At 37.4% G+C, this 22,168-nt stretch overlaps 1 protein-coding gene and 1 pseudogene across 4 annotated transcripts in view; both read left to right on the top strand.

Moving 5' to 3' along the window:
- Positions 1-22,162, top strand: part of EML5 (EMAP like 5) — a 132,779-nt gene extending 110,617 nt beyond the window's left edge. For 3 of the 4 annotated variants that reach the window (XM_069489129.1, XM_069489121.1, XM_069489111.1), the window contains 11 exons: positions 7,559-7,732; positions 9,008-9,216; positions 10,841-10,998; positions 12,623-12,737; positions 14,019-14,207; positions 14,392-14,564; positions 15,758-15,920; positions 16,233-16,336; positions 17,261-17,414; positions 17,931-18,031; positions 18,693-22,162. In XM_069489129.1, coding sequence (XP_069345230.1) covers positions 7,559-7,732; positions 9,008-9,216; positions 10,841-10,998; positions 12,623-12,737; positions 14,019-14,207; positions 14,392-14,564; positions 15,758-15,920; positions 16,233-16,336; positions 17,261-17,414; positions 17,931-18,031; positions 18,693-18,729 — 1,577 coding nt within the window. In that variant the 3' untranslated portion in view covers positions 18,730-22,162. The remainder of the gene's footprint in view (positions 1-7,558; positions 7,733-9,007; positions 9,217-10,840; positions 10,999-12,622; positions 12,738-14,018; positions 14,208-14,391; positions 14,565-15,757; positions 15,921-16,232; positions 16,337-17,260; positions 17,415-17,930; positions 18,032-18,692) is intronic. The other variant, XM_069489138.1, reaches the window with a different exon arrangement.
- Positions 186-1,304, top strand: LOC138380917 (F-box/WD repeat-containing protein 11 pseudogene; annotated as a pseudogene).
- Positions 22,163-22,168: the final 6 nt, after the last annotated feature.

Below are 22,168 nucleotides of genomic sequence, written 5' to 3'. Positions count from 1 at the left end.
CATCAAACACCTTTCTTCAGTGGTCCTCTGTGTGCCTTCTACAACAGAAAAGAGAGCGACTCATTAGCATACAAGAGTGAAGAGGGAGGGTGGTCTCCAGAACCCAGGTACTTTGTATCTCTAACACTCCACCATCTACAGCATTGGCTTCACCTATAAGGCTGGTCGCATTTGTGGTCATAAAAATGGCTACAGTAGCAGTTGAGGTTACATGCTGCTTTATCATCCAGTGGGAAAGAAGAGCGTGGGATCAGTACCTATTTACAAAGAGACCCCCACAGATGGCCCTCCAGTTCATTTTATAGGTCATTATACCCAAAGATAATCCAGGATGTAGAGACTATAGAATCTAACTGGCGGTGTAGACAACACAATTTGCTAGAGGATTCAGTGCCACTCTGAAAATAGTAAAGGTGTCTACTGTTTACAGTATGATGATGAAAAAATTATCAGTGGCCTACCAGATAATTCTGTTAAGATGTGGGATAAAACCAGCCTGGAATGTTTCAAAGTGTTAACAGGACCCGCAGGCTCTGTTCTTTGTCTCCAGTGTGATGAATGTGTCATTGTAACTGGTTCTTCACACTCTACAGTAAGAGTCTGGCATGTGAACATGGGTGAAGTTCTTAACACATTGATCCACCACAATGAGGCTGTACTGCACTTACGCTTCGGGGGTAAACTAATTGTGACCTGTTGTAAGGACCGTTCCATTGCTGTATAGGACATGGCTTCTGCCACTGCTGTAAACTTTATGACGGGTCCTGGTTGGCCACTGTGCTGCTGTCAGTGTAGTAGACTTTGTGGTAAGTACATCGTGTCCATCTCTGGTGACAGGACCAGCAAAATCTGTGGCACGAGTACCTGTGAATTTGTTTGTAGCCTCAGTGGGCACAAGTGAGGCATCTCCTGTCTCCAGTACAGTTGTTGTTAGTGGATCATCAGTAATATCATTAGGCTCTGGGGCATCAAATGTGGCACCTGTTTAAAAGTCCTAGAGAGACATGAAGAATTGGTCTGATGCATCTGGTTTGATAACAAGAGGCTTGTCAGTGGGGCCTGTGATCGGAAAATTAGTTTGGGACTTGCAAGCTGTTCTTGACCCTCGAGCCCCAGCAAACACCTTGTGTCTGTGCACATTGGTGGGCCATTCTGGACCTGTGTTTTGGCTACAGTTTGAAGAGTTTCAAATCAGCAGCTCCCATGATGGCACTATTTTGATTTGGGATTTCTTACATAAGCCTCCCAGTGCCCAGAATAAGACCCGTTCTCCCTCCAGAACGTACACTTACATCTCCAGATAATAGTCTGTACTTTTACCCGTTTCAGGGTTTTCTAGTTTTGAACCACTGGCTACATGGCCACCAGATGCCTAAGGGAGTTCATTTACAGCTGCGTTGTGAAGCTGGAATTGGTTCTAGATGCTGGGTAGATGCAAAGCAGCCTAACTCTTCAAGTACCGACGTTTCTCACCTCCGATGCCAGCTGTACTTTGAGAAGGATACCTTAGCTTCACCGACTTCAAGTAGACCAGGAGCACACTTCCTCCCCTCATCGGTGAAAAAAGCCTAATGGTTCAAATGTACATTTTTCATGTAAAAGGAACATAAGTCTGTTTTACAAAAGTAAATCAAACAGCAAGAGAAGACTTGGCCTCTAATTTATACTGCTTTGCACTTCAGTCTGATATTAAGAAACAGCATTCTTCTTCAGTGAAATTTTGGGAACCAAACACCTACCCAGAATGTCCAGGGCTTTCCTTTTCAGAAGTTAGCATTTTTCTTTTGACTGTCCAAGTTATTAATTCTGACATTGTATTAGGAACATATTGGACAATGAAAAAAATCTCTCTGGATTTTCAGTAATATTTTTTGGATAATACTTTCTGTACTCATTTCTTTTAATTTAAAGAACTATTAAGTCAGTTATATTATCTCCCAATGGCTAATTTAGCTTTTTTCTTTTATTAGCTGTTCTTTGTCCCCCAACCATCTCCTGATATCTGGTAGAATAACACCTTCATACACCGCTTGCTTCCTAACTTAAAATACTGTATCCACATGTAGTTATAATGTATATAACAGTTTAACCTCAAGGTTGCTGGAGTTGGGCCCCCTGTGCCTGAGATGCCAATACAGAGTGTGTTCACATTTACCCATGGACTGGGCTCAAAAACCTGATATGATGTGGATAACCTAGAAGCCTTCCTGCAGTATTCGTAAGGTGTTTTTATTTTGTCATTGTCATTGTGTGTGTGTGGTATGTGTGTTTTTAAAGGGAATCTTGTATTAAAATGTAATTTCTAATGTTTAACACAAAATGTTTATTTGTTATACAGTGTGTACAATAGAGAAGTACCTTAAAAATTTTTGTTATTGTTCTCCTCATAAGTATTCCTGAGCAATAGTGGTTTACCTCCCATAGTATTCATTTGGCTTCACTGTCAAAAGTAGTTATTCTGTGCAGTTGTAGCCCAGGAAAAGGAAGAGCAAGAAGGCCCCGTTGAATGGGTTTCTTGGCTTTAGAAGTCTTGGCCTTGCCAGGATGTTAGCAGGGCCTGCTTGTATGTTGGATCCTGCAGAGCAGGTCAGGCTGGTTCAGAGGCCCACACTGAGGGGGAGGCACCCCTAAGTGGTGCAAAGCCTCAAGCCCATGAATCTCACTCCAGTCATTTCTGGTGTCACCCACTGCTGTGGCTCTGGCAGGTCCTCCAAGCTCCCTAGTATCCCGCAGCCGCAATGTGTGAATGGCGTTGTTGCACTGACCATACATGGAAAGGACATTGGCATCCGGTTGGCACTCCTTTTCCCTTTTTCAATATTAGGTTTTGATTTGCCCCTTGCCATTGTTTTCAAAGATAAGGAATGTCAGTAACATTTTGAAGGACCAATAAACAGCCTCCTGTAAATTAAACCCCTTCCTGTGGAAGCACACGCTGCTACTAAAGGGAAAGTCCCTGGGCTCTGATTTGTCCTTTGCATTGAGAACGGTGTGGGGATCAGTGTCTGTGTATGTGATTTGTTTTGTTGAGTTGGGTTTGCTTTGTAGTTTTTCTTTTTTTAAAAAAATATCCTCTCCCACATTACTAATTTCTGTTTTTGAGAGGTTGAGTCTCAAAGTGTAAAAAATAAACCTCCAGTCATAAGGTGGATATTGTAAGCTTGACAGTGGTTGTAAAAGTGATTTAACTTTGACTACTTCTCACAGTGTCCATATCAAACTGGTTAGTGTAAGGTTTTTTGGATTGGCCGGCGCCAGAGAAAGAAAGACAAGCAGAGTTGAAAGGGATAAGTAAAGAGGCTTTATTGGAGCGCTCCTGGGTGAGGGTAACGAGTCCCAAGAGAGGGACCCCAGCGAGATTTTCGGGTGGTGGGGGGGCGGGGGGCGAGACCTGAAAAGTCGCATCACCCAGAAGTTTTGAGTGGGCTTATATATGTTTTTAGGGCTGGGGGTAGGGGTTTCTTTGGCAGGAAGATTTATGGTGGGGAGAGCAAGGAATTGTCCCTTGCAGTTTTAGGGCGGGTATTGAGAAATAGGAGGGGCCTGTGGTATGTGTGGACTCCAGGAACCGAGACTCTTATCAGGGTAACCATCCAGGTGTGGTCGTCCTTTAACTTAGCTGGGCCTTGCAGGCATTGTCCTTGGCAGGTCTGTGGGCTTCTTCTTTTTCCATTAGGGAGGGGAGGGGTGCCTGCCACCAGTCTTACAGTTAGGAAGACCTGGGGGAGGGGGTAGACAATTCTTCTCAATGAATGGATTTTTTGTTGTTGTTGTTTTTGCATGTTTAATAGAGAAGTGTCTTTTGTTCCTTGGGAGAGCATGGCCTTTGAAAATGCACATAATCTTTGAATTGTGCCTACTAAATGATAGCAGGGGACTTTGGTACCCAAGGAATTCTGACTTTCTGGGATTATAGCAGTAATTCCCAGCCATACTCTGGACTTTATTTTGCTAACCATAATTGGGCAACTGTAAATTACCGCTATGTTAATATTTTAAAGCACTGGGATAGTCCAGTTCTAACTTATAATTAATTATGTTTGCCAGTTATCTGTTTGAAATAAATTTGTGTCTGAACAGCTATTAAAACTGTTAAATTGTACAGACATAATTTTTGACAGCTTTGTACTGTGGAATGTGCTTAATAAAAAGCAAAAAGTTTGGCCTTTGTCCAGTAAATCAAGTATGAGTATTATGCAGTACAATCAATCAGTCAGTAAAATGTTTGTGAAAAGTTGTTGGGATTGGTTTTCCAGAGAGGGCTAGTCGTGGTGGAAAGGGAAGAATGGAACCTGGATACTGACAACACCACAACTGTGCCGGCTCTGCCAGCCCTGATTTGTGTTAGGGGAGGTCACTTAACTTCTCTGAACCTGCGTTCAGGGGAAAACATACCTGCCTAGAAGGTAGGGATTAGAAAGTATGAGATGTAGCCAGTAACATGCCTTCCGTGATAGGCACTTAATACCTGATGGCCTCCCAGAAGAGAAGGAGTAAGAGTCGTATCTGTGCTACCTGAGCACTTCAAATGACCATTTTGATAGGAGAAAATAAAATATACTTAATAAACATACTTTAATCTTTCTTTAGTAACTTAGGTCCTGAGAATTTGCGGTAATTTTAACTTTAAATACTGTTATTGATGTAAGTTTAGAACAATCTAAATTTGTAGCAATCCCACAACATAGCATACCTATAGATTTTAAAATATAAATTCCTGGCATCAGCTTCTTGCCATCTCCTTTAATTTTTTATAAAAATATGAGCTCAGTAATTCAATTTAAGATTACTTGCTGTTTAAGTCTTAGATAAATGTAACTTTTTAATTTGTGACATATTAAATTTGGAGGCAAAAACAACGGTGATATTTCTCAAAGATCCATCGTCTACCTCATCACATTTTGGCAAATATAGTATGTGGACTGCCCAGAATTGCTTTTTTAAACATATATAAAAGTGTTTATATAATATTTATCACTGGCAAAAAGTTATAGAGCAATCAACTAGTATATATTTACATTTTATATTTAAACCACCTAACATTCCTATCGAGATTAAGTTAATTTGTGCCCCAGGATACTTTGACTTTTTTTTTTTTTACTTTTCTCTTTTCTCAGAAGCCTATGAAATTGATAGTACTTTGATTTTTAATAAATGAGAAACATTCTAATTTTAGTCCAATATTGTGATAAATTTTTTAAACAAACTATTATATGGTAAATTTTATGTCTATTTCTATGTAGTTTTGATATTTTACAGTTGTATAAATCTTTAAATAATTTCTACTTAATAATACTCAAATTTAAATCTCTGGTTTCATATATTTTAACTGTTTTCTTTGAAAAACTGTCAGATTTAATTTATCATTGTGTACTATAAATAGCACATGATATAAAATATAACCTAAATGTTTCAGAATATTTTCTTTAGAGACCAAAATTTCTTTCTGCCTTGAATGATTTAAGGCATCTTGTCTTATTTAATGTTTCTCTATTTTTAAAATATTTATAACATTTATAATTTAAAGCAAATGTATTTTAGTATTTTGATTGTTTTACTAAAAGTACTTATGTTCTGAGTGAATCAGCTGCTGAATTAACTTATCTATTCATTAATAATTAGCAGAGGGTGCACTTCATGAAAAACAGACAGTACAAAGCTATGATCTTTTTAATTTGGAAAATACAGAGAATTTTTTTAAGCAGAAGAAAGAGGCAACACAAGATGAATAACAACAAACACTTTTTTAAAAAAGATAAAACAGTTTTATCTTTCTCATGAAATCCTGTAAGGTCTTATAAAGTGATATGAATTTAGCTTTTTACCAGATATTTATCTGTATGGTTGAATATTTCCTTTGAGATCTATCTACTGCCATTCTCAATTTGTGACTGCTTTTCATTTTTCCTTCAGATAACATCACTACTGAATGTATGTTTGTATTAGATCATTAAATATGAAATGTCTGATTTCAAATCAGAAGTTTAGTTTATTATATCTCAAACAAGAAACAGTACAATTAATCAAAGTCTAAGCTGAAACTTTCTACACAGTTTTTCCATCTTAGTGGTAGCTTGTTTCTGTCAGCAGCGAAGAAGCCTGGAGAGAGAGTGGCGATGAAATAGTGAAAGGAATTTTCTACAGCTTCTTGAGAATTGAATATTTTCCCTTGCAAGAAGTGGTCCAAAGCCTGGAAGAAGTGGTAGTCAGTTGGTGCAAGGACTGATGAATAGGTGGATGATAGAGTTTCCAAGTCCAGCTTCTATAGTTTGAGCAGCATTGTTTTTTGTAACATGTGTTCTTGCAAGAGGATTGGCCTGTCTCTATTGACCAATCTCAGCTGCTTAATCACAAGCATCATCAGTTCATCCAATTGGTTGCATTAGACATACGCTATAATAGATGGACTAGGTTTCATGAAGTTGTAGTGGATAATACTAGTGCTGGACCACCAAGCAGACACCATTAGCTTTTTTGATGAATATGCGGTTTTGGACTGTGTTTTGGCATTTCATCTTTATCAACCATTGTGCCGAACACTTACGATTGTCAAAAAGAATCCATTTTTCATCACATGTAACAATACAGTGTAGAAATGATTCGCCTTTATGTCGTGACAGCAAAGAAAGGCAAGCCTCAAGATGATTTCTCTTCTGATGCTCGTTTAAGTCATGTGGTACCCATCTATCCAGCTTCTTTATCCTGCCCATTTGTTTCAAATGGTCCAGTATTGTTGGAATAGTAATGTCAAATCTTGCTGCTAGTTCATGCATAGGTTGAGATGGATTCGCTTCCCCTACAGCTTTCACCTTATTATTATCCATCTTGGTCATAGGTCACCCATACGGCTCATTTTCAGGATTAAAATCACCAGAATGGAACTTCTTAAACCATCAACGTACTGTGCGTTCATTAGCCACATCCTTCCCAAACACTTCACTGATATTTCTAGCTGAGTGCAATTCGTTGGTTCCACAATATTAAAAAAAAAACACAGATTTTGACTTCCATCATTTCACAAAATTGCTCTACAGAAAAATTTGAAAGATAATCACAAGCCAAAATGTACATTTGAAAGAATGAGGATGTACCTTCACGATAAAAAAGATAAAAGTGTCAAAGTGAAATATCAGAAATATCAACTGTCAAACTTAGTACTTAAGGAAATCAGACACTTCGTACTTAATAACCTTTCATATGTATTTATAATATTTGTATAGTTCCCCATATAATTATATAAAGATTAAAATGTACATAATACATGCATTATTTTTGAGTTGTTTAAATTTGTGATTGCCTGATTAGCTTGTCTAAATGCTATTTTTCCAAAAGTGCAATTTGAATAGGGCCTGAAAAAGTGTTCTGCATTTTTTCTTTTCCTTTTCTTTCCCTTTTCATTTCTTTCCATTTTAAAATTTAGTCTTAGTTTTGAGGTGTCCTTTGTTAAGTACAGTTCTTTCGTACATATTTTTCCATGTTTCAGAGATGAATATGCATTAGCTTTAAAAATGCAAACATAACAGGTATGTTACAATTTTTGGATTTTATCTTTATTTAGCTACAGCTCCTTCTATCCACATCTGGGACGCAGTGAATAAGCAGACTTTATCTATACTGAGATGCTACCATTCCAAGGGAGTGTGTTCAGTCAGCTTCAGTGCTACTGGCAAACTATTGCTGTCTGTGGGACTAGACCCAGAACATACTGTTACCATTTGGAGATGGCAGGAAGGTAGGATTTTTTTCCTGTGTGTGTTATTTTTAAAAAGAAGAATACAGGGTAACGTGAATTCTACTGTAGCCCTACACAGTATACACTACCGAGGTGGTGGTATCATAAGTATGTTCTACTTTAAAAGCCCAGCAAATCTGTAAGCTCATAAAACAGATAATGAAACCATTATTCGTATTATAAATGATTCACTGCTATTTCCTTTCAATAAGGAACTTTGTATGTCTTTGCTAATTATTAACGATTTGATTGGTTATCTTACTACAGAATGAAAATCAAGTATATTTTAAATGATAAGGGAAGATCAATAGGGTAATATTACCTGACACATTTTAGACAAAACTTCTAAGTTATATAAAAAGAAGTTGCCAGATGCAGTAGCTCACGCCTGTAATCCCAACAGTTTGGGAAGCTGAGGTGGGAGGATTGCTTTAGCTCAGGAGTTCAACACCAGCCGGGGCGACATAGTGACACCCTGTCTCTACAAAAAATTTTAAAAATTAGCGGGGCATGGTGGTGCATGCCTGTATTTCCAGCTACTCACAAGGCTGAGGCAGGAGTATCACTCAAACCCAGGAGTTTAAGGCTGCAGTGAGCCATTGCACTCCAGCCTGGGTGACAGAGCAAGATCCTGTCTCAAAACTGATAGTAATAAAATAAATAAATAGAAGTTAATGGAGCTACACAGAAAAAAAGTAAGACATGGTCCCTAAAATCTACAATGGTCTCTAAATGGTAATGAAGCTCTCCATACATCACACATCATCTGCAAAGATACATGAAAAATACTCACTACACAAGTTAAATTGTATCCATATGATTGCTAGGTAGCAGAGCAAAGGCCATGGCCCTCTCTTTGTATAAATATTTGGGTTTCTTTGTTGTTGTTGAGATAGAGTCTCGCTCTGTTGCCCAGGCTATAGTGCCACGGTGTCAGCCTAGCTCGCAGCAACCTCAAACTCCTGGGCTCAAGTGATCCTTCTGCCTCAGCCTCCCAAGTAGCTGGGACTACAGCTGCGCACCACCATGCCCAGCTAATTTTCTCTATTTTTAGTAGAGACGGGGTCTCGCTCTTGCTCAGGCGGGTCAAACTCCTGCCCTCAAGCGATCCTCCCACCTCAGCCTCCCTGAGCACTAGGATTACAGGCGTGAGCCACTGCACCAGGCCCAAGCATTTGTGTTTTGAACTATATATTTTACTTAACTGTTTTATTCTAATTATTGATTAGCTTGGTTCCTATAATAACCTAGATGACTTTGTTGTATTTTCATCAGGTGCCAAAATTGCCAGCAGAGCTGGTCACAACCAACGTATTTTTGTGGCAGAATTCCGACCAGATTCCGATACCCAGTTTGTCTCTGTGGGAGTAAAACATGTGAAGTTCTGGACCCTAGTGGGAAGGGCTCTTCTTAGCAAAAAGGGGCTCCTGAGCACATTGCAAGATGCCCGGATGCAGACCATGCTCGCTGTTGCATTTGGCGCAGTATGTCTCTTAAAATGCGTGTGGCGGTGTGACTTTGACTACTTTACATTTTCTTGCCTTAGATACATAAGCCACATTAATGTTTCATCTTTCAAAAATGTAATGCTTTCTTTCAGAAATTAGGCAGTAGAAAGTAAGTTAATGAGAGGGAAGAAGGATTGTGACAAAACATTTGAGTCCTTGGGTCATTGCCATTCTCAAAAGCCTTCATTAATCTTATAATTGTTACTCTAAATATTCCAAAATTTGTCTTTCTAGTAGTTGCTCATGGTCCTAAAAATTTGTCAGAGTAAAAGGTAATTCAAAAAATATAATTTTCAAGTGACTTAACTTGGTATTTGGGTTGAGGATTTCCTTTGCTTTTTATCATTTTAACCCACTGCTTACTATATAGCTGGAAGTGTTCTGAACCAAAGTCTCTCAGTCAGGGGAAGAAGGAGGTAGAGAGACAACAGGAGAGGGCGCAACTCCTGGTTTCCATAGAACAGTGGTCCTCCTTTCCCCTCACCGTACTGCATCCCACCTGGGCCTGTGGTTTATAATTCACGCCTTTTTCCTTTTATATTCTGCTTTGGCTAGGCTTTATAAATCCATTGGTGCATCAAAAAACTTAAATGGATGTGCTTATTAAAGTGTTTATGTGGGTATGCAATATTTGTAGGAAGAAAATTATAGTTTTAAAATTGTTACATACATTTATGTTTTTGAGAAAAAGACCATTGAAAATGTTGGTCATGCTATGTCCAACTTCAGCTGAACATTTTGGGTATTCTTAATGTAAGACCAGTAGTTCATTTCCAGAAGAAAACCCCACACATTCACATGATTCTGGCATTTAATTTGCCCGTGTAGATTAATTTTCTTCACATGTAAAATTGCTTATGTAGTCAATTGCCCATTCTTAATAAAAAATAAACTTGAAGATTAAAATATTAGAAACAATTGGCTTTTAATGTATGAAATATAGTATACTTGGTGAGAAAATTTTCTTACATAACAAGGTAGGTGTATGTTCAGTTAAGCATTTTTGAACATCATCTATGCTAGGGGCTGTTAAAAGAGCAAGGGAAGTAAATACTGGTTTCTGTACCTGAAGCATTTACATTCTAAGTGCAAATAGCCATGAATTAATGATGCTCCTAGACCTGCATCCTAGTTAGTGAAATCTGCAAAACTCCTACAACTTTGCCATAGATAAGAGTTTTACTTTCTATGACAAAATACTTTACCAAACCTAATAAAAAGTTTTCTTCATTTCCTATTGTTATTGTTTCACTCCCAGTTACTAATGACTTTTAAAATTATTTATGGGGCAGCTAGAGGGAAGCAATCCAAAGGAACACTATAGACTAGAATTGTGGTATTTTAGAATTGGAAGGAAAGAATTGTCCAAGGTTATTCCAGCTACTAAGCAGCAGACCTGGAAAAGGAAAAGGCCCTGACAAAGCTAAGCCTCAAGTTCAGAGGTCTTGACTCTTGAGTGCAGCGCGTCTCCCACCACCCCATGCATGCTCTTTATGTCCAGGAAGGAGGCAGCGTTACAGTTACGTAGAAAATTACATCTATCAGAAGTCTATTTGAACTTTTGATGAGTTTGTCTCCCCCTTTCCCCACTCCTTTTCAGAATAACTTGACGTTTACAGGTACCATCAGTGGTGATGTCTGTGTGTGGAAAGATCACATATTGTGTAGAATCGTGGCCAGAGCTCACAACGGGCCTGTGTTTGCCATGTACACTACCCTGCGAGACGGACTTATTGTGACTGGTGGCAAGGAAAGGCCGTGAGTCCTCTTCTTTTCACAGCCTCACTGAATGTTTATGCATTTGTGATCTGCCTGGGGTTTGCAGTGAGGTATTCTGGTTCCTTCTAGGCAGGCTACACAGATCACCCTCTCTGACCTTCCTCCTCACATGCTCCTCCCTCATTGCCTTTCATGCGCCTTCTCCATTCTCCTTTCTGGTCTTGAATCACCTGTTTTTTTGCGTTGGAGATAAACCGAAACTCCAACTGGGGTGATTCTTTTTCTGAGGTGTGGACATATAGTTGCCCAAGTTAAGAATTGATTTTCTTGATGCCTATTTGCCTGTGTGTATTTGCTGTGTGACAGGGGCTGTGGGGGTGGGGGGGGGGGAAATGCCTGGTCTCTTCTTTTATTCAGCTTGGATACAAAGGGGTAAAGTGCATATTTTTGAATTAGAAAAGGGTGAAAGGATGCTAGAGACAAACTCTGTCTTATTTGCTTTTCCTTGAGGCACACTTGTTAGACAAATTGTTTTATATAAGACCTCAAAATTTAACTCTGAGGAGAGACCTTTTTCCTAGTGATTTGCAAATCTGGTATAAGTAACCATATACTTATTATTGATTTGTCATCAACATGGTGATATGCACGTTGAAATGTGACACATAAGTGACTAAAAAAATACATTTCAGTACAGGGCTGAAAGAACCCATGTATGTTGAACTCAAGTGCAGAAACGTTTGCCTTTCATATAAAGGAGGAATGTACATGGACACATTTTTTCTAAGACAAGCAATTCATCTAGCAGAGAATGAATACATTTTTCAGTTCTTTCAAGAGAGAATCCATACATGGGCTACATTTTCTTTTTACATATTACTCCAACACTTGTGTCTCCCATGTTGTCTAGTTTTGCACACCCTACTCTCTAGTAGCCTACTAAACTGTATCAGTGGGATATTTCACTAATGGTAGGAAAAGAAATATGCTTTTCTTTTGGTCCTTAAAAATACACTCTAGCATAGTATCTGTAATCCTGTTACCTCACCTACATTTCCGTTATCTCTTCAATGCTAAAAATTCTTTTGTTATCTTTTTAATCAAAAAGTATTATGAAAAGATAATATGCAGTGGAGGCTAAATAAAATTATGCTCATGCCAGGAAAAATGAAATTTTCACAAAATAAAATTTTCTGAAATCAGATGTTTTATTTTGACTGAGATACAATATATCCTAAAATTGCCATAGAAAATTTAGAAGAATATTAAAATTATAAATATCAGGGCCTTTTGGGGGGGGGGGCAGGGTCTTGCTCTGTCACCCAGGCTGGAGTACAGTACCATGATCGTAGCTCACTGTAACCTTGAATTCCTGGCCTCAAGTGATTCTCCTGGCTCAGCCTTCCTGGTAACTAGGACCTAATTTTTTAATATTTTGGTAGCGATAGGGTCTTGCTATGTTGCCCAGGCTGGTCTTCAACTCCTGGCCTCGAGCGATCCTCCTGCCTCAGCCTCTCAAAGTGCCGGGATTACAGGCATGAGCCACCATGCCAGAACCCCTGGGGCCTTTTTTTTTTTTTTTTTTTTAGTATTCTGCTTATAAGTATTTGTATATAATAGCCAATAATAAATGCTTATTTTGGTTTGGTTGTTATTTACTTAGGTCAAAAGAAGGAGGAGCAGTTAAACTGTGGGATCAGGAACTGAGGCGATGCCGTGCCTTCAGGCTTGAGACAGGACAAGTCACAGATTGTGTTCGTTCTGTGTGCAGAGGCAAAGTAAGATGTTCCGTGAGCCGATATGGTGCGGCAGAAAACAGAGTGGTTATAACTGTGATTCTCTCGCTCTTTGCAATTCAATGAATACTTAATAATGCATAAAAACAGATTTGCTTGCCAACATTACTCTGCCTTTTCTCTGTTGCTTTCTTTGTGGTTCCACAGTTGGCACCAGAGCAGTCCATAGGATAGGAAGCTACTCCTTAAACCCTGTATTTAAACTTCCATATTTTCTTGAATCTGCTAATTCAACTATGGTAGACAGAATTGAAAATCCTTGCCAGTTGATTCATTTTGATTAGGACAGCCGTCTCCATTTTTTAAAAACACACATTCCCTGGATAAAGAAAATGTGGTGTAAGTTCCCAATGGAATACTATTCACTCATAAAAAAGAATGAAATTTTGTCATTTGTGGCAACATGGATGAATGAGCCTAGAGGATATTAAGTGAAATAAGCCAGGAACAGAACGATAAATATCGTATGTTCTCACTCATATCCAGAAGCTAATAAAAAAGTTGATCTCATAGAAGTAGAGAGTAGAAGAGTGGTTACTAGAGGCTGGGAAAGGTAGGGGACAGAGAGAGATTGGTCAAAGGATACAAAATTACAGCTAGTTAGAAGCAATAAGTTCTAGTATTCTATAGCACTGTAGGATAACTATAGTTAGCAATAATTTACTATATATTTTTGAATAGCTAGAGAGGATTTTGAATGCTCCCATCACAAATGTTTGAGGTAATAGATACGTTAATTACCCTGTACCCCATAAATATGTGCAGTTATGCATCAATTAAGTTTTTTTTAAAACTACACATTCCTATAAAAATTTTGAGCATGCACGTACTCATTAAGTGTATTTATAAATCTTATACAGGTATTATCTTTAGTTTGCATATTAAATATTAGTTAAGCTTACTTTTTAACTAAAAAATAAATTCTAGTACTTTCTTCCTATATCCCAGTGCACTTACCCCTCTTTGGAGATCCCAAGATGATCATAGTCAAAGTCAAAACTTTGATTATTGAAGAATCCAGGTGTATTGCCATAAAGAAAAATTCTGTTCTTTAGCATGGACTCTAACATGCCGCCCGACCCAGTGTTCTTACAGATGTGCCCCCAGTCACAGGAAACTCTGCAAGACCTAATGATTGGCTTGCATCTAGATGAGCTTGAAGCAAAAAGTTCTTTAAAAGCAGTTCAGTAGGGTCATTCTTATATTATTAAGAAGAGCAACTGCTGTATTACATTAAATGTGCTGATCCTACTTGTGTTTCAGGGCAAAATACTAGTAGGGACAAGAAATGCTGAAATAATTGAAGTTGGAGAGAAAAACGCAGCATGTAATATTTTAGTTAATGGTCATGTGGATGGACCAATTTGGGGACTGGCAACACATCCTTCCAGGGATTTTTTCCTTTCTGCTGCAGAAGATGGGACAGTGAGACTGTGGGATATTGCTGATAAAGTAGGTACAAATAGTTTTTTAAAAGATGTTACAATTTCTTAGAAGTAAAGTAGAAGTCCCAAATTGCTAGTGCATAAAGAAAAACTGTCTCAGACTCATGCTGAGAATTTTGGGGGGCAAACGGTTTAATTTGTAAGTACTTCACTTAATGTAGTTTTCTGTGACTCTTTTGGTTCTTACGCAGAAGATGTTAAACAAAGTGAATCTGGGACACGCTGCTCGTACTGTGTGTTATAGCCCTGAAGGGGACATGGTGGCTATTGGAATGAAAAATGGAGAATTTATTATTTTACTAGTGAGCTCTCTAAAAATATGGGGAAAGAAGAGAGACAGACGATGTGCAATCCATGATATCAGGTTAGTCAGTAAATGGAATAGAATTTCTAGTGTATAAATGACTCAGCTTGCATTTGAAAAACTTTCCTTAGCTACACCTTCAAAAAAGGTCCTGAGGGCCTGTAGCATTTTACCACATCCTAAGTTGCATGCTGAAATATGGCTCTTTAAATACTTGATTTTCCTTGCTAAATTACAAACGCACTAGGCACCAATCACAGTGCCTCCTAATACCAAGTACTACGTAATGTTTGACAAGTACGTGTCACACTAGACACGTCCAGTTAAGTTCATCATGCTAACAGTTATCTCCCACTGTCATACAAGAGAACCATCCGAACTTCAAAAGTTGCCACCCTGGAAAACTAAAGTTGTAACCTCAAACATATCTTCTCTCAGTAATGTCAATTTGGGAATATATAGTTTATTCATTTGATCAATTCCTGTGAACATCTATGTCCCAGAATCTGAATCAATTTAAACCTTTCTTGAAACCTTTTTCAGTGCTTAAGCTTGTTTTAACAGTGGCTACCATTTACTGAGCACTTGTGATCTGCAGCCAGTACTGTCAAAAGCTTGTATTCTTTTCACCAGCAAAATCCTTTTACAAATGAAACCTTCCTCATTATAAACCTTCAATACACAAAACAGTAACAGTGGCTCTCCTTAGCTCCCATGTGTCCCTAGACACCTCAGCAAGACTTATGGAACATTTTCAAAAGACTGAATTTTCCCATACTGACCCCAGTCATTGCTAAGCAAATAGTATTTCACTTTGTCTTTTAGTAAGTTCTTCCAAGCTGCAAGTAATGTCATTTCATCTTAATAACCTGAGGTGAGTATAGCTGGGCTGTGTTCTTCACTTAATATTGATACATTTTTCCAGATGAAAGAATCCTATCTTAATGAATTATGTTAACTTAGTAAATTATGTAATGTTAATGGTTCTTTAAAACTGAGATATATTTAAAGGAATTAGGAGATGACAACGAGGCAGTATTTAAAATTGAAGTAACATATAAAGCTTTCTTATTTCAAGTAACACAGACAAATATAACTTAAGTATACATAACCAGTTGTGTCTGTCAGGTAAATCTATTTGAGGCCCTGTATCACACATAATCTTAATTTTCAATCGCTAGAAAGGGAAAGTCAGATCTTAAATATTTATTTCGTGGTCTACTGCATCTTTACATGTTTTCCTTCATATTCAGATTTAGTCCAGATTCGAGGTATCTGGCAGTGGGTTCCAGTGAGAACTCAGTGGATTTTTATGACCTAACGTTGGGCCCCACCCTTAACAGAATCAGCTACTGCAAAGATATTCCGAGCTTTGTCATTCAGATGGACTTCTCTGCAGACGGCAGGTATCTCCAGGTAATCAATAAATACTGTGTGCCCAGTTCACAAGGGTAGTTGTGCTTTTACACTTCGTGTTAGTGAAAACATTTAAAGCTCCCAAGTTTCAGAGCTTCTCAGCTCTTGCCTTGGTATCCTCTGACCTACATCTCCCTGTTTCCTCCCCACTTGCTAGTCCTTTTCTCTTTTTCTAACGCTTTTGTAGCGGTCGTTTGCATTCTTCATGTTAGACATGTAAATCTAGTAGCAGTACGCTAGTATTCTATAAACTCCTTGTGGATTTTGCCTCTCTCCTAATGGAATTCTTGTCCCATTTTAATACGACGAAAGGTCTCTAGTGGCTGCTATAAACGGCATGTCTATGAAGTGCCTTCAGGAAAACATCTTATGGATCATGCTGCTATTGACAGAATTACTTGGGCTACATGGACTAGGTAAATACTTCATATATTCAGAAGGGAAGAAGTGACTTTTTGAAGGTCAGTTGGGAAAACTGAAAAATCCTATTTTTGAACAGAACCATTCCACTAGAGAATACTAATGAGTTTCAAGTTTTTGTTACCATATCCTGAATTCTTCTTAAGAAGAGAATGGTGTTTTCACGCTGGGACTCCATACGATTGAACTTATTTCCATGCTTTATCAACTTTCATGATTTATCAAGTTCTTTTAAAGAAAGAAAATCTAAGTCATGACTTTAAAGATGCCATGATATTTTTCTTAATGTTAAATTTAATAACAAGCAATAAAAACATATATTGGGTGCTGTTAAGCAACTGTATTTGTTATCTAAAGGAATGCTCTCTTGAAGTTGTTAGTAATTGAAAGCTTATCAACTTGTTCAAATTTGCTGGATATAAACAGATAACTATGAGTATCTATTTTTTGGTCCATGAGAAATACCATCAAATTCCTATTATCACTTTTGAAATTTTTTTTTTTCTAGAAACAGGATTTTCCTATGTTGCCCAGGCTGGCCTTGAACTCTTGGGGGCTTAAGCAATCCTCCCACCTCAGCCTCCAGAGTAGCTGGGACTACAGGTGTGCACCACCAAGCCCAGCTTATAAGTATCACTTTTAATTTGAAAAGCATTTTCTATCAGCTTTCATAAAGCATTAATTGAATCTTAAATGGATTATTTAATCTATAAGCCCTTCAAATGATAAAATTTCATTTTAAGAAGGTGGGAGGTATTATCCTGATGAAATTCAGGCCTCTAACAACTTATCACAATTTACTTCCTGTATTTTAAATAACATGATTAGGTATTTAAGAGATTGCCAAGAAACTTTTTTAGTATGGTAAACCTGTCTACTACACTTGATACAGTGGATTTTCTTTTGTTCCATCCATCTAGTATTCTAGGGGAGGAAGTTATGGGAATCTGGTCCAGACATGCAGAGAAAGCCGATGTCAACTGTGCCTGTGTATCTCATTCAGGAATCAGCCTTGTAACAGGAGATGACTTTGGCATGGTTAAGTTATTTGACTTCCCATGTCCAGAAAAATTTGTAAGTTTGTGTTTTGTGTAGTATATCATTCTACTCCTAATTTTGATGTCTGATCACTAGTACTTTTTCCTACATAACTTAATACTTAAAATATTTTGTCCTAATTTGAAAATACTTTTAAATTTGTATTTCTAAATTTTTTCCCAAACTTTTTAAACCCATTACTCTGAAATAAAAACTATTAAAAACAAATCTCCTCTTTCCAGTAATACCATCTTTGGAAACTATCCTAATAAAGCTGTGATTACTTTTTTACCAAACCAATCAGTTATCAAATTTCAAATGTTTTTCCTCAGAGAAAAATTTTCAGAATACCTGGAGACATCTGACTGCCCAAATACCCTGGTTTGTGTTAAGTGCAGATCCATTACTCGCTCTGTAAAAGCATTTGAATCATCGGCTGTGGTCCCAACTCCCTGCTGCCTCCATAGTTCTTGTGATAGAGATTACAGCTCCTAATAGGTACCTTTGACTTGTGCGTGCTTCAAATACCCTAACTTTGTCATTGTTTTTTAGGCAAAGCACAAAAGGTTCTTGGGTCATTCACCCCATGTGACAAATATTCGATTTACCAGTGGTGATCGACATGTTGTTAGTGCTGGAGGTGATGACTGCAGGTTAGTAATTTTCTCAGCCCAAGAAAGGCAGACTATCTTTTACTGTAATAGTTAAGAGATGTAACATAATACCAATGTCTGCAGCTTTGGTTTATGAACTCAACTAGGCAACATTAGTGGAGGTAGCATAACCAGATGGCTCCTTGGAGTCATATACTTATGAAATACAGAATAAAAAGAGTTAATCAGGCCGGGCGCGGTGGCTCACGCCTGTAATCCTAGCACTCTGGGAGGCCGAGGCGGGTGGATCGCTCGAGGTCAGGAGTTCAAGACCAGCCTGAGCAATGAGCGAGACCTCGTCTCTACTAAAAATAGAAAGAAATTATCTGGCCAACTAAAATATATATAGAAAAAAAAATTAGCCGGGCATGGTGGCGCATGCCTGTAGTCCCAGCTACTCGGGAGGCTGAGGCAGTAGGATTGCTTAAGCCCAGGCGTTTGAGGTTGCTGTGAGCTAGGCTGACGCCACGGCACTCACTCTAGCCTGGGCAACAAAGCGACACTCTGTCTCAAAAAAAAAAAAAAAAAAAAGAGTTAATCAGGAAAAATTTTATACATGTATAATTTGAAATGTCCTCAACTGTTTAACTGAAGAACATTAAACTATTCTGAAAATCCAGAAATGTAATGAACTCCCTGTAATTTTCTTCTCTGATTACAGTTTATTTGTCTGGAAATGCGTACATATGCCTCACTGAGACGGATGCTGAGAAGACTATACAAATTAACAGCCTTGAGAGACCAGATTACAGAGGGGGGAAAAAAAAAAACCAAAACCAAACCCTGCATGGTCAAGTGGTGCTAACCTCAGATTGTAACAGGGAGAAATGCCCAGAATCATCAAAATAGAAGAGTGATGAGTTCAAATGTTTGCTGTACGCGCTGGGTAACCATCCATAATCCATACACTGCCAGATAATTACACTGCGAGGAAGGACTGAATACTTGATGGTAAAAGCCAGCCTTTCCCTACCCCTTTATTGACGAGTGTACAAATTTTGGTAGATCTGCTGAGATTTAGGGTACAACACACCTTTTAAAAAACACCCCCAAACTTAACCCAAGTTGGAAAATTTTCATCTTCTTTTTAGCAAAACTGTACTTCTCTTTAGCATTTACATTTTATTTTCAAGGTTCATTGTTTAATGAAATATTTTATCCTTGCATTTTCATAAGGAAAGGAAAACCACGATCACAGTAAAGGATCATAGTTTTTAAAAGGCAAGCATTTTCCCTAAGGAAATAGACACAAGCTTTCCTGGAGAATGTTTAAGCATTAATGAGTCCTTTTTTTAAATAAAGGATGCTTTTTCCTAACAGTTTTGAACTGAGGAACAGTTCCAAAGTTGTCAGTATATGGCTGCTACATTTTTATTTTTGAGCTGTCAACCTTTTTCTGTTCAGAAGCCATCCTTATAATTGAAAATTTAAAACATGACTAGCCTCACTAATGGGAAAGTAGTATGATGAACAATCATTTCCAATGGTGGACAGTTCCATTAAGGTTTTAGACAGCAATAGCATTTAATGGCAAGAGAATACCGCGTATTTAAAGATGTAGTCTAATATATAAACATTTGTTAAACATGTAAACAAAAGTGATAAATTCACATTTACAAAGTTATACAATTTAATCACTGTTGGAGAAAAATTTTTATAGCTTTTTTCTATTGGGAAAATTTGTTTAGTGAGATGTGTGCCACCCCATAGGCTAATTTCCAAAATGAATAAACCCAGATCCATTTGTAAAACTTGTCAATTACTTCCTTTTTAGTGGATTAGGGCTGAATTCTTAGATCCTTTTTCCTTTTCACTTTCAATGCTGCCAAAGATCAGTGCTCATCATTCAGGAATTTGCTGTTTAGCCTATCTGTAGTTTCCTGAAGATTGAAAATTATGTAGACTGCTATTTAAAAATATATTTTTCTAAGTATGAAGTTTAAGATGCTCTATTGATCTTATGGATTTTTATTTTAATGTGTTATCTTTATAGCATAACAGATCCCATCCCCTCAGGTTTCTGGAATCCTCAATTTGGTTTAACAAGATATATGAAGATTCCTAGTATCTATTTTCTGCGTCCAATACTTTGTAAATACTAAAAACAGAAATAACTAAAATATGTCACAGAAAACCTAACCAGTGATTGAACCCGGTCAGTTTTAAAGCTCTGAATAGCTGTGGCTGAAGGGCTGATTAAGGGGTTAAGAAGCTTGAAACATGAAATGGTACTTTCTTTATTCACATCAATGTAGTCTCTGAATTAAGCCAAATTTTGGAATACATTACTATTAGATTTCTATTTATGTATTTTATAAAGAGGCAGTCAATAAAGGAAAAAAGCTCCCCTGAACCACGTTCCAGTAAAAACAAAAAAATACTCAAATTTGAACCTGTTGGAGTTTTAAGTTTTCCCTCTGGGTCAAGTTTGCCAGCTTTTGGCTACAGAGAAATTCCATTTCCATTACAGCGTAAGTAGAAACTCCATAACCTTAAGCAAGTAAACTACTTAGGAGAAAACTACTTCCATTGCATTTTTGTCCTTCAAAGTGGCCAACCTGCTACGTCAGCCTTAATCACTGCTGTAGTTTCACAAGTAACGGTCACTCTGACTTTAAGTGGTCATCCCATGACCGTCTTGCTGTATCAGCCATCAACTAAGGGAAGGTGAAGAAATGTGATAGGCCATACATATAGAATCTACCATTTGCTTTTTTCAACCCAGAGAATTATTTTTGTGTGCAGTATCTAAGCTTCTGAATATGTAACCTGGGGCTTCTGGCACCTTTAGTCCCATTCATGTTATGTATGAAATGCGTGCCAAAGCACACTGTGCACTCCGGTACCACTCACTTCGTATCGCCAACCATGCTTGTTCCTTTTCTCTTTTTTGTGATCCTTTTATTGTGGTAGTTATTTTATACCAAGTTATCCATCCAACAAATGTTTTAGGGTCAACCTTAGCTTGCCCATAAACCACAGTGACTGAAAGATTAAACTCCTAAATCTGTTTCCAGGCAGTGTCTATTAAACAGCAAAAAACAATCAGATTTTAGCATTTCATTTCCTTGTAAAATGGCTGAACTAAATTAAGACCTTGCTTCCCATTTATATTCTTTATAGTGAAAACTATGAGAATATACCTATATATAACACCATTTATAAATAATGATAGCTAAAAGTCTATTGTTTCCAGAAATTTAAACAATTCAGAAAAGTTTCTTTTGCAGAGATGCAAAGCATCTCAATTAAGTAACAAATGCCTTAAATTCCATTGAGTAAACTTTTAGAATGAAGTGGAATTGTCATTTCACCCAAGCCTAACACAATAGCCTTATGCTCTTGTGTGCTCTGTCTTTGCTTCTCGTGTTTCAAGTCTTTACTTTGGGATCAGCACAGCAAAGTGCAACTTACCAAATGGTTTAATGACTGGTTAATTCTTTCTTCTCCCAATGGAAGAGCAGTAGCCACAAAACAGACTGCTGGCTTTATGATCTTAAACATGAACTTTTACATATATGGGTTTATTATCATTTGGTGGGTATATAACTAAGCAAATCAATGAACTTGTTTTTTTTTACAGTTTAATTTGGTCCTGTGAATGTTTTAAGTCTTTATTATCCCTTTTGCATTAATTCACTCTTTTCTAACCACCTTTTAAGCTTTCATTTTTAACACTACTATACATCAAGTCTTTGAAATCAGTGATCCATTCATTTGTTATTTAACTCTAAAGGATTTGACACTTCTTGCCTTAATACTTTTAAAAAACCACACACACAAAACTCTGTAACTGATATAGTAGGCCAAAAGTTTCATCCTATTTTGTGGTTTACCCATCTGATCTCTGTAATTATAGTCTGTCATCTAAAATATACTATTTGAATCTAATTTTTACATTTCAAAAATTATCTTCAGTAGTAACTATATTTTCTGTGAAGTTATTTCTGAGAATGTTATTTTTCAGAATGTGAGAATATATATGTATATTTATAATCTTGTGAGTTAAAAGTCTGTTTTATGATACCTTATGTATATACCTTTAAAAAAATTTGTATAATTTTGTGATAATGTAGTTCCCAAAAAAATTTATTGAAAAAGCATATGTCAATAGTAAATGAGAGCACTGTAAGGACT

Source organism: Eulemur rufifrons, chromosome 2 (genome assembly GCF_041146395.1).
Source record: "Eulemur rufifrons isolate Redbay chromosome 2, OSU_ERuf_1, whole genome shotgun sequence".
In the NCBI taxonomy this organism is placed as follows: domain Eukaryota; kingdom Metazoa; phylum Chordata; class Mammalia; order Primates; family Lemuridae; genus Eulemur; species Eulemur rufifrons.
This window is presented reverse-complemented; position numbering and strand designations above follow the sequence as displayed.